General features: G+C 33.4%; 1 protein-coding gene across 8 annotated transcripts in view; it reads right to left on the bottom strand.

Annotated features, from left to right (window-relative positions):
* The window catches only part of ERBIN (erbb2 interacting protein), a 96,457-nt gene that overhangs the window by 59,119 nt on the left and 19,966 nt on the right, over nt 1–17,372 (bottom strand). For all 8 annotated transcript variants that reach the window (XM_016158134.2, XM_016158135.2, XM_016158137.2 and 5 more), the window contains exons 2-4: nt 7,024–7,071; nt 3,332–3,529; nt 401–518 (exon numbers count right to left, since the gene is read on the bottom strand). In XM_016158134.2, coding sequence (XP_016013620.2) covers nt 401–518; nt 3,332–3,520 — 307 coding nt within the window. In that variant the 5' untranslated portion in view covers nt 3,521–3,529; nt 7,024–7,071. The remainder of the gene's footprint in view (nt 1–400; nt 519–3,331; nt 3,530–7,023; nt 7,072–17,372) is intronic.

Raw genomic sequence — 17,372 nt, forward strand, 5'->3', positions numbered from 1 at the left:
ATTGATGTATTATACTGCACATATTATACTGCATTCTTTAAGGATACATCAAACTGTGTAATCAACAATGGACATTACAGTTGTTACTACTTTCTTATCATTACAAATAAGAGGACAGTGAATATATATAAATATGTAAATTTAAGGATTTTGGATATGTACATACATGGATCACAGTATTTTACTTAAAAGGCCATCTACAATTTTTTACACATATCCTCTACCTTGCTTTAAGCTCTAATAGATCACTTACACATAAAATTTTATATATGAAAGCTAATACTACAATATATTATGACCTGATTTTTTAATTTTATATTTTTATTCGTTAAAAATACAACAGAAATCTCAATATAACATGTTCCCAAGCACAAAAAGTTAGAGAGAAAAAGTATCTTACCATTCTTGCTGACATCCAGTTCCCTGAGATTAATGAGATTTGCAATAGATGCTGGTAATGTTGTTAAATCATTGTCTGGCAAACTCAGTTTGTGTAGAGACTGACAATTAAAAAGTTGCTATCAAAACAAGGGAGGAAAGAATTTTGATTATTTCTTATGTTTCCTTAAATATTTCTTTTATCAACCTTTATACAAATAAAATTCTAATGTTATTAAAACTGAATGAGTTATACCTATACAAACACCAGAAAGACCTCTTAGTGTTTTATGCTATTATCAATTGAACACAATTGAACTACTCAGAATGTTTACATCCTGACACTTCTGCCCTGAGCAAAATGTACTTAGTGAAAATTAACATATGGTTGTATATTCTGTTGACATAGTAAAAAAAAAGTATGGGGCTGTTAAATATGGTAAACTTTGGAGCTTTTATTTCAAGCACCCTTATTCCAAAATGAAATTTTATATCAATTAAATTCAAATAAGTACGAATGATTTAAAATGACTCAAAATACAGAATTCTGATTTGGGAGGACAAAGTAACTAAGGGAGCAAATATACTGTCATGCTAAAAATCACAATAATGAAAGGTGACTTAAAATTTTATTTAACCAAAATATATATATGGCCACTTCTGAGTTTCAAACTCGTTGCCCCTTCCCCCTCAAAAAAAGAATCACACAGAATTTTTAGGGCAGTTAAAATACTGCTATATGTTACCGTAATAATGAATACATGTCATACATTTGTTCAAACCCATAGAATTACAATATTAAGAGCGAAGCCTAATGTAAACTATGGACTTTGGGTGATTATGATTTTTTAATGTTGGTTCATCAATTGTAACAGATGTACCACTTTGGTGGGAGATGCTGATAACAGGGAAGGCTATGTATATGTGAGGACAAAGTAGGTATATGGAAAATCTCTATACTTTCCTCTAGATTTTGTTGTGAATCTAAAAATGTTCTAAAAAAGTAAAATCTTCAGGACAGCATTAAATAAGCCCTATTTAAGAAGAACAATCTTACAAAAAAGGAAACTTTTTAGGTATGGTAAGTGTTTCAGTTATTTCCACTATCATACCAAGCCTCTCTTTCCAACACAATCCGCAGACTGAGACCCTACTGGTTGTAATTAGAGAAAAGGACTAAGCTTTGTCTTTCATGATCTACAGGAGAACCAGGTAAGGAAGATAAATTTTATTTGCTTTAGAGCAACACATATAAGGAAACAGTAATTTACAAAGCACCCTATCACAATTCATAAACATATAATCCACAACCTTTAATATTTTATCCATAGCCATTTACAGATTTTATAACAGAGGTCTCCAACCCCCGGGGCCACAGACTGATACTAGTCTGTGGCCTGTTAGGAATCAGGCAGCACAGGAAAAGGTGAGTGGAGGGAGCAAAGCTTCATCTGTATTTGCAGCCACTACCCAGCACCAGCATCACAGCCTCAACTTCACCTCAGATCATCAGGCATTAGATTCTCATAGGAGCACAGGTCCCTGGTGCCAAAAAGATTCCTGGCGCCAAAAAGGTCCAGGACCACTGCTTTGTAAGACGAACTTGGATGGCATCGGCTTTCAAAATTTTTTACTACTGGCAACCAAAGAATAGCCTTTTTAAAAACACTACCATCCAATATGTATACACACACAAATTTAAAACAAATATTTCATGTAACAATGGATATATACTTTATTTTTTTCATATTTTATTTTATTTTTAACATTTTATTTTTTTTCTTTTCTTCCACCTTCCCCTTCCCTGCTATCCCCTCTGGTAACCACTGGTCCACTGTTCACATCCTTGAGTCTCTGTTTGTCCTGTTCATTTGTTGCTATGAGGTTTATATCCCACATGTAAGTGATATCATGTGATTTTCAACCTTTTCTGTCTGGCTTATTTCGCTCAGTATGATTATTTCAAGGTCCATCCATGTTGTGGATACATGCAACACTTTATATTCTATTCTACTATAGTTAGGGTTGCCAGATAAACACAGGATACCTGATTAAATTTGGATTTTTTTTTTTAGTAAAAGTATGTCCTATAAATTACGTAACACATATTTATATTGAAAAATTATTTTTCACCTGAAAATTATACTTGGGTGTCCTATATTTTTACTTTCTAAATTTGCCATTCCAAAACACAGCTTGTTATTTGGAAATGTCACACATAGTAAATTAATCTTTAAGCCACCAATGAGTATCTACCCATGTTTGACAAACACTGCTGTTTAGACGGTAAACAGTTTTAACAATTAAAGCTATTGCAGCTTTTCCATTAAAAAAAGAAAAAAATGAGTAGAGGATGAACTGAGATTAAGATTTAAGGGAAAAAAGTAGCCACTGAAAAATTTTAGCTAAGAAGTTCATTATGTGAGATGGTTTCATAGCAGCAAATCAACTTTCTCCTTGTAGTTGTTTCTCCAATACATTTCCAAACAAACTGAAATGGGGCCAACAGAATACTACCTCTAAAAAGCTATTTAACAATCAAAGTATGATGTGATAACTAAAACAAAATTATCCTCAATTACGATAATGTAGATCAATATCTTATAAAAACTAGAAAAAAGAAAATGTAATTTTAGTTCTTTGCCTAGTTAAAAATAAATTGACTACAGAAACTGTGCAGTCTTATTATCTATGTGGCTATAAGGAAACTGGAATTAGATGCAAAAGTGTGTTATTTATACAAGTATTTAAACAGTTACCTTGAAGAGATAAAGGTTTAAAATTCTATTTTAAAAATATCTGAATTACACTGAATACCCTAAGATAAAATTAAACCAAAAAATGGAAACAATGCACACTTATGTATCGGCAGCATTATGGAGACACTGTGAATATCATATTTCTAGGAATAAATATAACCAAAGGCAATTCTTGAAAGACAGTATTAACATACCTTTGGAAGCTCCTCAATCTGATTAGCATCTAAATAGAGCTCCTCCAAAGTTTTTTCAAAAGTAAAAATCTCTTTGGGAACCTGTTCCAAACTGCAATGAGAATAATCAAGAGTAGTGACAGTCTCCTCTTCCCCTCGTAGACAACGACATGGCACCAACCGCACAAACAAACTTCGTTTTGTAGTCATTTTTAGACACTGCAATATTCAAATAAAAATAACTTTAGTAAAACATACATAACAATTTTTCAAAACAAATTTTTCAAAACAAATCACAGATAAATACCTCCTCCCCTATTCCCAGTGAAATGTATTTAACATTGCTGTACTATAAAAATTTATATATATTGAATTTCAAATTAAACTCAAGCACTTCTGTAATTTATAAAATGATCCATTATGTAACCACTTGTATGCTTCTACAAGAACCATATTTATGAGTCTGCTCATCCTCAACAAGAAAACCCCTAATACAACAAAGATATTTCATTAATTTCTGACTAAAAGCTGTTTATCAGTTTTGAGTAGGAGTGGGAATGCAGAGATATTATCAGATCTTCCCAACCAGCCATCAAAATCAATCACTCTTTAACTTTCCTATGACTTTCCCACATCAAAATTCCAATCTATGCCAAGTATATTTTGTTTCAACGAAGTATTGTTCTTTTAAGTTCCTAAAGACCTTATAGGTTTTATCATTGTTATAGGTTATATGCTAGAGAATAAACTTGCATCAGGAATGTATAGACTTCATTATTTCAAACTAACCTGGGGAAATGTTTAATTCTGAACTAGTGAAAATTCTCAAGGCTCATTGTATTAGAACACAATGTACATACATAGAAGAATTCTAGCTAGGCTAAAATTACATTAGCCAAGAAAAGCCTATTTCAATAAATATGAATAATTAGTGTTATCGATTCTTTGTAAAATGATAAATTCTTGCTCTAAGCAAAAGACTGTTAAAGTATTAGATATCTAGGTAGGGCCAAGACAAGGTTGAAGCCAAAGAGGCAAGTGCCTCAAGGCGCAAAATGTAAGGAGACAATAAAAAACACTTAGTAATTAAATACTTTAAGGCAATTAAAAAAATCAAAATTACTAAAAATAACCCATTTATGAACAAAATGGCTACTTTCTAAATAAAAATAGGATAAGTATTATTGATTTTTTTCTTTTGCCTCTGGCTCTAATATGGCTCTGCAAGGCACTGCTTCTAACTCTTCCAATTCAAATTATATGGTATTTTTAAAGTGTTTATCGACGATAAATATTCATTCCCCTTGCAATCTTTTAAAAGATCTGACTATTCTCACTCAATCATCATGTGCCAGGCACTGTGCTAAAGTTCTTTGTATATGCATATTCACATTTCATCCTTGTATTTTTCTAAGGAATGTACTGTTATTCCTATTTTTCTATAAAGAAACTAATTCTGCACTCTCGCTGTATTATACTGTTTCTCAAAATATAATGATATATTTGAGCTCAGGTGCTCAAAACGATTCAAATATCAATAGGTCTTTCTTTACTACATATTTCTTTAGATTTTACAAATACAAACTACTAATGGGATTCAAGGACATACCACCCCAAAATATAGCACTTTGGTATATTGACTTTTAAACTGAAAGAGTTTAAGAAAACAGCAAACGCTGTTTAGCTGTCACAAACCCTCAGATGAGATGTATTCTCTGTATGCAGAAGGAACAGACTTATCTTCGAAGACAAAGGGAGAAGAATCCTAACAGGCTTTGCTAAGTTCCCCAGTTTACTACATTTACCTCATACTCTTTGACCTATCATATTTATACATGACTGTCCACTCTTCATCAAACCTAGCATGAAAATACTCAGGTTTAAATTTCTCTGGGTCTTCATGTCCTTATGAAGGCTTACATGTCACTTAAAACTTATATTAAATAAATTTCTAGGCTTTTCTGCTGTTAATCTGTCTTTGTTAGTTTAATTTTCAGACACAGTCAGGGACCCGAGCAGGGTTGAGTACAATTTTTCCTTCCCTTACACTACGACGTCAAACATTAAATCTTTGTCTCAGGGGATGTAATGTACAGGATGGTGACTACAGTTAAAAAAACTGTACTGCACATTTTGAAAGTTACTAAGATAACAAATCTGAAAAGTTCTCATCACGAGAATTTTGAAATATGTGTAGATGTTAACTAGACTTATTGTGGTGATCATTTTGCAACATATTCAAATATCAAATCATTATGTTGTACAGTTGAAACTAATATATCAATTATCCCTTAATAAAAACAATAACAGAAACCTTTGTCAACATATATATATATATACACACACAGAAGACTTAATAATAATAATCTATTTTTATATAAAGATGTGTTTTATAGATAAAAATAAAGTTTTATTGATCTATGAAGAATTTAATTGCTAAAGGGGAATTTAGCTTATACTTGTGATTATAATAAAAAAAAGATTCTAAAAATGAAGATAAAACTTTTTTGTAAAAGAGGTTCTAAGACTTCCACTGATAATGAGTTAAGGGTACACTGGGAACAATAAAAAGCAGCTCTGTTTGCTCTGTCCAGTATGGTAACCACTAGACACATGTGGCATTTTAACTTTAAAATTCAAGTTTAACTGAATAAAATATAATATCTAGTTTCTAGGATGGACTAACAACATTTTAAATTCTCCATAGCCATATGGGGCTATGGCTACTGTGCTGGATAAGAGAAGATACAGAACATTGCTATCACTGCACAAAGTTCTATGGGACAGTGCTGGTGAGATGTCTCAAACTACTATTCTACTTCATTATAGTAATGTATGCTTATATTTACAACATAATATAAGCATACATTTAATACATAATATTCATATTATATATAATATTTATATTGTATCATCTAAAAACTTAGAAAGTATTGCCTAAAAATCCATTTTCCAAAAATCATAATGGATTATGGAGTATAAATTATTAAAATAAAGGACATGAAATGTTACTATCAAATACATGTGATTTAAAAGAGTATATTTTAGATGTTATCATCTGTGAAGGGCTTTTGAGATATAGGACAACTTTACAGGGCAGAATAATTGTAAATGAAGGTAAAACAACCTCTAAGACTTTTCTATAGTGCAAATCATAAATAGATCATGTTGCAGACAGATAATCAGAAACCATAAAACTTCTCAGAAGAGACAATAAATTCAGGAAAGGAATTAAATGCTTAGCTCTTGGAAGCTGCAGAGTTTATATCTCAAATGAAAACTTCCTATGGACAGAGTCTGTGAAGAGAGCACTTTATAGGTCTCAGATTAAATTTACAGGGACTCAAGCCAAAACAAAGATGGACCTCCAAAACTGCTGATTGATAAGAAAGGAGGGGGACCTTAATTACTGAGGGCAGAGGAGGAAAATACCAATATAAAGGAGAAATAAATGAGTAACAACACCCAAACAGATTCACAAAACTACAAGGAAGTAAACTAAAGGGTGTAAGCCTAGCCTGGTCTAAACAGGAAGTGATCAGCATGGAAACTGCTAATTAAGGTTGTGATAAGTAAGAGATACTTTATCAGGTCAGACAACATGGGTAGATGCGGAAATTTTCTAATCAAATAAAGGAAGAGGAGCCAGCCAAGAAGAGAGGCATAATAATAAGCCAAAATACTTTCTAACAAAAGAAATTAAAGGCACTTACCACTGGGCTGAATTTATCTCCCTGCTGTTTCTTAATTGAGCCAACATTCTATGGAAACCAAAAGAAAAAAAGAAACAAAATTAACAACAAAAAATGACCTTTATGATTTTAAGGAATATCCAATTTCTTATTTACCTCGACACATAAATTAAAATTCTCAAAAATTCACCAGTGTAAACTAACACATATAAATTTGTTAACGTCTTGTCAGCTTCTGTGAACCAGTCACTGGATTATTCTTAACACATTTGTAAACTACTGAGAGCCCTCCTCTATATCAAATAACAAAGACCCCTCTATCTACCATTAAAATACCATTATTTGATTTTACTGAGAAATAATCAAGGTTTTTCCAAGCAAATAAACTCTAATCACAAATTATATTTAAATTTAGTAGTTTTTGACAGTTCTATGTGGCAGAAACTTTAAATGCTTATCAGATTCTATTCCTGCTTTCCAGAATTATTCTCTCAAAGTGGTAACGGACCCAGCTAAATACCTACTTTTGGGCTTTCCAAGAAGGATGGACAGGGGACAGGCAGATGATACAGTTAACATCAATGACTTACACTCAGAAGTCTGCTCTAGGAATGGAATGAGGGTTGGTTCTGGGGGAAAAATCCACTTTCCTTATCCAAAGCCAGATGTGAACCTGAAGTCTACTGTCGCAACAACCATCCTATGAGCATTAAGCCATCAAGCATGAGGATTAAAAACCAATCAATAAGGGTGACAGAGTAGAAGCACAAAACAAGCTATGGGTGTCTAATAGCACTGCTGTTAGAATTAGTGGAACCAAGGCTAATTAATGCCTGCTTCTTCTATTTGCTTAAACCATTGCTAGGTTTCTATACCCTGTAGCCAATAAATTCCAAAGATAACCTAAAACCCAAAACAATAAATAGCATTAATTAAAAATATATACATCAGAAATAATCTTTTTCTTAAAAGTTTAGTGATATTAATAAATGTGTTTCAGAGTTTTATAGAGTCACATATCAGGCTATTTTTCTCTGTGCTAAATGGTTTAGGGCTACTAAGTTGTTTAATCTTCTCCACAAATTCTACATATAATATACTCCACAAACAATATCTTTGTGTGTGGCAAGCAAAGATGGCCACTAAATCTGCCATTCAACATACTCCCACACATGCTGATAGTCTAGCAGAATGGAACTGCCAACAAACTGAGATGAAATAAGACTATAGAAAGAGCAGGTTGGAGGGAAGAGAGATGAGAGGGTTGTGTTTAGAAACTTTAGTCTCAAATACCTGAAAATGTCCTAGTGGGATTCTGAATAAATAGTCGGATATGTGTATTCAGAGATGTGAGAAAGAAATCCAAGCTGAGGATATAAAATTGGAAGTCATCTGCTTAGAGATATTTAAAGCAATGAAATTAGATTAAAGGACCGAGGGCGTGACTACAGACAGAAAAAAGAACAGGTCCAATGATGAGCCCTGAGGTATTATAAAAATAAGTCCGAAAGAAGACACAAAAGCAGCAAAGGACGCTGAAGAGAAGCAGAGCCCAGAGAAAGCACATGAAGAAAGGGTGCTATCCTAAAAGCAAAAAGAAAAAAATGTTTCAAGGAGGGAGAAATTATCATCTATGTTAATAAGGACTTAGAATTGCCACTGTGTAGTAATGCAAAGGCCAACCATTATTTTGACAAGATCACTTATTGTGGAGGGGATTCAAGAGTATAACTTGACATAACAAATACAGACAACTCAGGTAGTTTAACTACAACAGATTTTAGAAAAATAGAGCAGTAGCGAGAGTAGAACGTAAATCAAGAGTCACAACAGTGGATTTGTAGGCAGATGGAAATAATCTAGTTAGAGAAAGAGAAAAGTGCATTTATAAATTTTTATAAAGAGATTTAGGCAACAATTCATAAGCTTTCCTAGCAAAATCTCTCACCAATAAAAAAGCTGCTGATGAGGATGAAAACAAAAGAAACTCTGGGTGCAACGGTATAACTAGCTAAATAAAATTCACTTAGGGTATTTTTGAAAAGTATAGATTACCACTCCTTATAGAGATTCTGCTTTTGGAGATTAGATATAAAACTCAAGATTCTTCATTTAAAACAAAATGCTGATGTGATTCTTTTTTGCAACAGTCGACAATAACCAATATATGGCCATCTTATTTCATTGATTCTTACTTAAATCATTATCTTTTCTCCCTCCCTATTATTATTTTGACAAACTCTCAGTTTGAAAATTCCTATAACAATTGAAAAGTGAAATCACTATAAAGGCTATTTTTTTTTAAATACAGTATATTTTCCTATTGATCTAAAGAGATCACAAGTTATACTTGGCTAGGTTTAAGAGAAATCTCATGTTGGAGCAATCTTTCTAAATGAGTTCAGAAGCGAAAATGAACAAAGGTCCTCGGGCATGCCCACAGCTATTAGATGGTATTTAGTGGTTATATAAGATCATTTTTGTTTGATCATGGCTATCATGGTGTTTGTTAATCTATATCTCGTGTACCTGTGTTTAGTTCTGAGCCAAAACAGTGATATGAAAAAGAGTAAGAACACGAAGGGAAGAAACTTATGTAATGAAAAAAATCATAAATGCTGTATTAAGAGCATTTGATAACGAAGGACAAATCAATAAGTATTGTATAAAAGGTGCTATGCCTACCACATATATGGCAAGAAATGAGGAAAGGAGACTGATAAAATAGCTGTTTCACACTTATAGCTATAAAAATCAATGTCAATGTCTAACTCCTTGCTTAATTCTAATCCAATAGAAAGCCTAGTTTCTTTAATATCAGCACTCTTAATCATAATTTCATATTAAACCATGGTTAGCCTAAACATGTCTAAAAAAAATCTTACTGTGGAATGTAGTAGTAGACATACATAGTGAGGTTACTGAGAAGTTCCTACATTTGCAGAAATTTCCATTTTTATATTTTTACATATAAATGACATAACGAAATGGACAGATCCTTAGGCAAATGCATACATCTATGTAACTAACAGAAGTTAATATACAAACTCTTTCCATCACCCCGGAGTTCCCATGTGCTACTTTCCAGTCAACACCCTGACCAGGGGAACAAAACTTGAATAAAATACAAAAGCGCTAAAACGTTTGTGTACAAGTGTTATGAGAATGTAGGCTTCATAGAAATGAAATTGCAGGATAATAGTCTGAGTATGTTTAATTTTATTTTTTTAAAAAAGCCAAGCTGTTTTACAAAGTGATTTTAACATTTAAGACCCCCACAGTGCTAGTTATTACCTTACCAACACTTGATGTTCTCAGTCTTTCTCAATTGTAATAGGTGTATAGCAGTATCTCATTGTTTTTTGTTTTGCATTTCTTTAAGTACCAGTGGCATAGGGGAGCCTCATTTGTATCTGGACCGTATTTAAATAAGATAATGAACTTCAAGCCTGACACTCTAATGGGATAAGAATTTTGGAGAAGAGAGTGATCAAATTTTGTATATGGGAGGAAAGTAAATTATTGTGCAAGAAGGTACACTGTATTGGAAAATGATTCTCTATGAACATCTCACATTTCTGCTTGGTCTTGGTCATCCGAGCAATGTCATTTATAGCCAATTTAAGATGTTTGTATAAGGAGACATTCCAAGATGATGCTTAGCAACACTGAGACAGTCCAACATCCTCTCTCCAGAGAAGATGTGCTTAAATTCCAAGGTGAAAATAAGGTGTCTCTCCAGAGGAGGAGACAGGTAGGTCACCATTGGTCCTCTGTAACATTGGAGTTTCCTAATTTAGGTTTCGTCTTCTGTAATGCACACTACTGCTTGAGCAGGTACCATCTAACCTTCACTGTATCACCCTGTGAAGATTTAGACTCAGGTAATTGACACGAGATATTGCCTTGGTTGCTGCTTTTGTAGTAATAAATTCTTTGTTTCTGATCTAGCAGTCTTGTGTTTTCTGGCAGGTTAACATGCTAGCTAGCTTATAAGTAGGCTAAAATTTTAGACCCTTTACTGTTTTTGATTTAACTACCATAAATTAAGAAAGATGGCCACAATGTTTTATACCACCTAAGATCAACATATCAAGTCTAATGCCCTATTCCTTGAATTTGGGCTGGACTTGTGACTTGCTTATATAATAATTCAAGTGTGAAAAGTTTGCTGAGCAAGTTAACAGTACCTATGGCTCAAGAAGATTTACAATTTCCAACTCTACCTTCTTTGAATGCTACCCTGAGAACATGATACCAAAGAAGCCTGGGATGAAAGATCACATGCTGATTCACGACTTCAAGAGAAATATAAATTGCTATTGTTTTAAGCCATCAATCTTCCTAAGTTTATCAGCTGTACTGATTTTTTTCAAAGAGGAAACTTTACACTTTGTTCATTTCCTTGTTTTCCATTTCATTGACCTCAGTTTTCTCTGTTTTCTGCCTTTCATTTATTTGAATTTAACTATCTCTTTTTCTGACTCACAGGGTAAAGCTTAAATAATTGATTCTAATACTTTAAAATTTAAGCTGCACTTTGTAAATTTTGATACATTGCTTTTTGTTGAATTCCTTGAAAATATTTTCTAATTTCCCATTTTATTTATTCTTTTACCCATGAGTCATTCAGAACCACCTTAATTTCAAATCATTTGGGGATCTACTAAATCTCATTTTGTTACTAATTTCTAATTTAATTCCACTATAGCCTGAAAACATAATATGATTTCAAATCTTTGCTATATGTTGAAGTTTTTCAACAGCCTCACGTAACATCTGTCTTGGTGAGTGTACAACGTACATTTGAATGTTGCATTTTGCATCTCTTGGGTATAGTGTTCTATAGGTATCAATTAGGTTAAACTGGTTGATAGTGATGTTCGAATCTATATCCTTACCAATTTATGGCATTCTTTTCCTACTAATTACTGAAAATTATTGAGATATCTAACCATAGGTGTAAATATGTCTATTTCTCCTTTTGTCAATTTTATTTAATGTATTTTGAAGTTCTGTTATAAAGTGAATACACACTTAATTAGGGTTCTTGTATCTCCTTGAAGAATGGATCCTTTTAGCATAAGATGTTCTTTTACTCTTCTAATAGTCTTTGTCTTGCCTGATATCACCACAGCATAGGAGCTTTCTTTTAAGTGTTAATATGGTATTTCTTTTTCCATCTATTACTTTTAACAAAACTTGTTTTTATATTTAAAGTGCCTATTTGTATGAAACATACAGTTGGGTGCTGCTATTTCATCCAATCCAACAATTTCTATATTTTGATGTTGCACTTAGTCCATTTATATTTAAAATAATTATTGGTGTGGCTTAATTTAAATCCATTACATTACTATTTATTTTCTTTTTTTGTTGTTGTTCCTTCTTTTTTCCTGCTTTCAAATTAAGTTGTTTTCTTTTTCATATCATCTCATTTTATGGCCTTTTAGCTATACTTTTTGGGGGTCTGCTCTAAAATTACTCAGTATACATTCTTAATTCATCACGGTCTGCCTTCAACTATTATACCACTTCACATATGATCTAAGAAATGTAAAAGTATAATTTATACTAACATTTACTCTCTCCCATATGTCATGCTACTGCTATATGTTACTTCTACATGTTATAATACCCATATTTTTTTGCTTTACACTATCAACTGTCATTTATATAAACTGAAAAACTAGAAAGTAGACTTTCATATTTATTAATTTACCATTTCCTGCACTCTATTTCTTACTATATATTTGCTGTTAAGCCCATTTGAACATTTTTTTTTAAGATAGTGTATTTTTCAGTTTGAGAATCTGCATTTGGTTCTTTTTCAGTTTCCATTACTCTCCTAAAATACCCAATCCCTCACATATTATCCTGTAAACTGCTTTAAAACCACTGTCTCCTAATTCTGATAATTGAGTTATCTATAAATCTACTTTTGTTAACTGTTTTCTCTTAATTATACAATATTTTCCCATTTCTTTGTACATTTCATAATTTTCCATAATATTCTAGATGCTGTTTGTAAGATAAAAGTTGAGAATTATGTATAGTATTAAGTTTTCCTTATTTCCTAGAGTCTATGCTCTTCACTCAGATTCCTAGTAGAGTCAGTTTGAACAGGGACTGGCTGCAGCTTTAATCACACTGAATTCACCAGAGATCAACCCCTAATTTCCCTATCCCCAACCAAAGCTACCTTTTGATCTTATCAAAATTAGAGGTAGGAAGAATTTGGGCTGCAGAGTTCCATAGTTTTTGGTTCAGTTTACCTTTACAGCCAACTCCAGCAAGGTCTCACAATTTAAGAACCATTATAATTTTCAGGACTGCACATTTTTCTAAGCCTTTCAATCCCTCCTCTACTGCTACTACAAGGCAAAATTCAAGGTAGATGGATTTATCACACTTAATTAAGGATTTTGTTTTGCTTTTGGGGCTCTGTCAGATTCCCATCCCTTCCCAAAAGCCCATGCTGTCATTCGAGGAGGGGATGATTTATCTTGATCTCTTCAGTCTTTCCATTTATGGCAAGTACTACTTCTCCACCCAAAACAATTACTAGGCATGTGCCCCAGGAAGGGAAGCTACCACATTCTTCACTCACCTATGCGAGGTTACAGCTGATGGAATTCAGTTCACTAAGACTTGCTTGATTTCACTGATTTTTGCTAGCTGTATTTTTTAAAACATTTTTAGTCTTTCCAGTTTTTTTCTTATCCTTACCAGAGGACCATAGGTTGTGTGTGTGTGTGTGTGTGTGTGTGTGTGTGTATCATCCTATATTCTAAATAGAAACAGAAATATCAGGAGATATGCAGTGTAGACGGAACTGTTCTAGATACAGAAAAGCTATTCCCATGGAAGATACACAGTCCGACCCGCCCTTCTGTAAAGAAAACTTCACAAAGAAAAATCGTCAGAATTCTCCTCCATCTCGGTTTAGGGGGAATAATATAATTTATGGAACAACCAAAAGGCCTAATTACTTTTACAGCAAAAAAATTTTTCATTCCACAATTAGAAATGACTACAAATGCAAACATCCCATATAGGCTTGGTATACTTAACTCTCAAAGCCTAACATTAGATCATTTTATAATCAGAAGGAGGAATTAGAGGGAGAATGAGAAAAGAAAACTCAATATGGCTCATAACCAAACTTGGGGAAGGTGAAACAATGCAGAAAAAGAATACTAGAGAGCTGTGTGTAAATTTCAATTGTTTTTATATATTTGGTTCTGTTCAACAATAGGTCAATAAAAGTTGTGCAAGGAGACGTGTGGCAACATGTATCACAATGTATATCCACAATGATGTTGCTTAAAGTGGTAGGGAAATTAAATCTTGGCATTATTTCAAACCTAGAAATAGCTTCCTCATATCGTCTTGGCTAGATTCTAAATCCCATAACACACAATCTTGTGGCAGGTTTAACTTCCTCTGTATAATTTCCTTTTTTCTCTTTATTTCCTAGTGTTCTCTATGCCAAAATAACTGACAATCTCCTTAGTTTCTGCTAAAGACTTGTAACAATTTCTTTTCCTCCTCGAACTCATTTAGGATGATCTAGGGAGCCTTGATGGGAAACGGAATATGGTCAAATAAACCAAAAAGATCCTTGTTCTCTAAATTTATGCCAACTTCTTAACACATTATAGTGACAGCACAGATCTTGGTTCTGTATCTATACAGATTCCCTTGGTGGTCATCCAGTTTTAAGTCCTAAAAATATTATCTACTCTTTAAATACTAAGTACTCCAATGACACTTGTCTTAGTTTGGGTTCTCCCAAAAGCAAAGGCTGAAGGAAGGACTTGAGCCCAAATCGTGTGTCTCGAAAATGACTTGAGGGAGCAGGAAGAGTAAAACAGAGATGAAGAGAAAGCCAAAATAAGGAAAGGTATATCATCAAAGTCTTCCCTAAGGACAAAAGGAGCTTGCTCATTCTGCTTAAATCTCCTGAGAAACACGATGGAGATGTCTTAAAATTGTCTGCCTATAGATAAGAGGTGAGTTGCTGTTATCCATCTGCACCCGGCTCCCACTGATTAAGAATTGCCTCTGTGGGTATTAATTTTCCTGCGGGTATTAATTTTCCTGCACTACCAGCCCCTGCTTGCTTTCTGGTCTAGTTAGCGTCCCACAGCAGAGAAATCACTAGGATCCACTATCACTAGGAAGATCAGCCTGAGGTGACTGTGAGCTCCCATGGTACCGTTTCTTGAATTTAGAGTTAAAAATCAGAGATGAGTCAGGAGGATGTGACGTAGACACCAGAATAGCCTGCTGCACTGAAGACTGGAACACTCAATGCTAATGCCAGACCTGCATATCTGACCCCCTATTTTATGTCTCTATTTAGTGGAGCAATTTAAAGGAAAAAGCAGTTAGTAATGATTTGGAAAAGAGAAAGAGTGAAGATGATGAATGAATCCATGAGCTGGTTCCGTTTTTTATGAGAGCAGCAGAATATAAACATTAAGAATAGATCACTTCCCAGCAAGTCTAAAGATACAAAACATACCAGTAAGAGTAAGAATGGGAATTTAACAGAGCAGCTAAAAAGCACTTTTTTGTATTTGAGTAAATGTAGACCTTTATCATATACTGCAAAACAAAGAAGCATTTTTTAAAAATTACAAAGTTCAAATATATAGTGATATGTTTTCAATTTCACATGACTTTCTAGAAAAAATATAAATAACAGAACTGTCTTAAGAAATAGAAAATCATGGATGAAATTTAAAGGTTTGTCAATAAATTATTTCTGTAAAAGACACTAAGTATCCAAACGCTTGTGAACTTTGAAGGCATGGAATTTAATCCCATGGTTCAGGGCTCATAAGAAATAAGAAAAACTTCCCAATTCATGTTACAAATACGACATAATTGATACCAAAGATATATTAATGGCTAATAAGCACATGAAAAGATGCTCAACACATCATTAGTTATTAGGGAAATATGAATCAAAACCACAATGAGATAAAATTTTACGCCAACTAGGGATGGCTATAATAATAAAAGGGGGGGGGGAGGAATACAATAACCAGCATCAGAGAGGGTGTGGAGAAACTGGAATCCTCATCCACTGCAGATGAGAATGTAAATTGGTGCAGTCACACTTCTGAAAAACATTTTGGCAGTTCACCCAAAAAGTTAAACATAATTACCATAGGACTCATCAATTCCACTCCTGGGTATGTAACCAAGAGAATTAAAAACACATGCTTTTAGAAAAACTTGCAACTCCTATTCACAGCAGCATTATCCATGGTGGCCAAAAATTAGAAACAATCTAGTATCAATTAATGAATGGCTAAATAAAATGTTGTATATCCAATGGAATATTATTCAGCTGTAAAATGAGATCAACTATTGAGACATATGACATGGATGAACTGTGGAAACATTATGCTATGGTAAAGAGGCCAGACACAAAAGGCCACATAACGTACTTATGATTCCATTTTTAGGAAATGTCCCCAACAGACGAATTCACTGAAATAGAAAGCAGATTAGTGGTTGCCAGGGTCTAGGGACAGAGGTAAACAGGAGTGGCTGCTAATGGATATGGGATTTTTGGGAATTAGATAGTGATGATGGTTGCACAGCCTTCTAAATGTAGTAAAAATTACTGACATACACTTTAAATCAAGTGAATTCTACTGTATATGAATTAGAGCTCAAATGAAAAATAGCTTTTTAAAAAAAGGAAGATACCAGGACACCAATTAACACCACTATTATGTTTTTTTATGTTATGTGTATACTTCCCTAGAAACTGAGCCAAACCTGTTGAAAAGCATGACCTGGTTTAAGAATCCTGGACAGGCTTGAGTGCCATAGTGCTTGAAATTCCACCATTAGTTATTTATTTTAGACCCTCTCCAAACAACCTCTATTAAAACATGAACTCACTTCCTGAAGACAAGGCTCTAACTTCTTAAAGTGAATTTCTTTATAAGTATATATTTTCCTAAGTTTAAGAGAAGGAACCATGAGCAAATAACAGGAAAAAAGGTAAAAATCAGCAAAAACCCAAAACAAAACAAAACACCACATGAGAGGCCTGTTTGAAATACTCATTTTTCACTAAAGCTAATATGTTTGCTTTGGAGTTAACTTAGCCTGGGTATGATAATAAACATTGTAAACCTTCCAAAGAAAACCAGAGCACTCTTGACACTTTGTTATAGAAGGATGAAAAGCTTAATTATTAACACTTCTAAGGAAAGCTTAAAAATACCACATGATCAAAGTCTTATCTATTAAAAGTTTCACTTTTAGTAGGGATTCAGATTAATAACTTAAGTATAGTATTTGTAATTCTATTAAGCCATCCTAAACATCCCGTAGGGCTG

This window comes from Rousettus aegyptiacus, unplaced genomic scaffold (assembly GCF_014176215.1).
Source record: "Rousettus aegyptiacus isolate mRouAeg1 unplaced genomic scaffold, mRouAeg1.p scaffold_m13_p_8, whole genome shotgun sequence".
Lineage (NCBI taxonomy): Eukaryota > Metazoa > Chordata > Mammalia > Chiroptera > Pteropodidae > Rousettus > Rousettus aegyptiacus.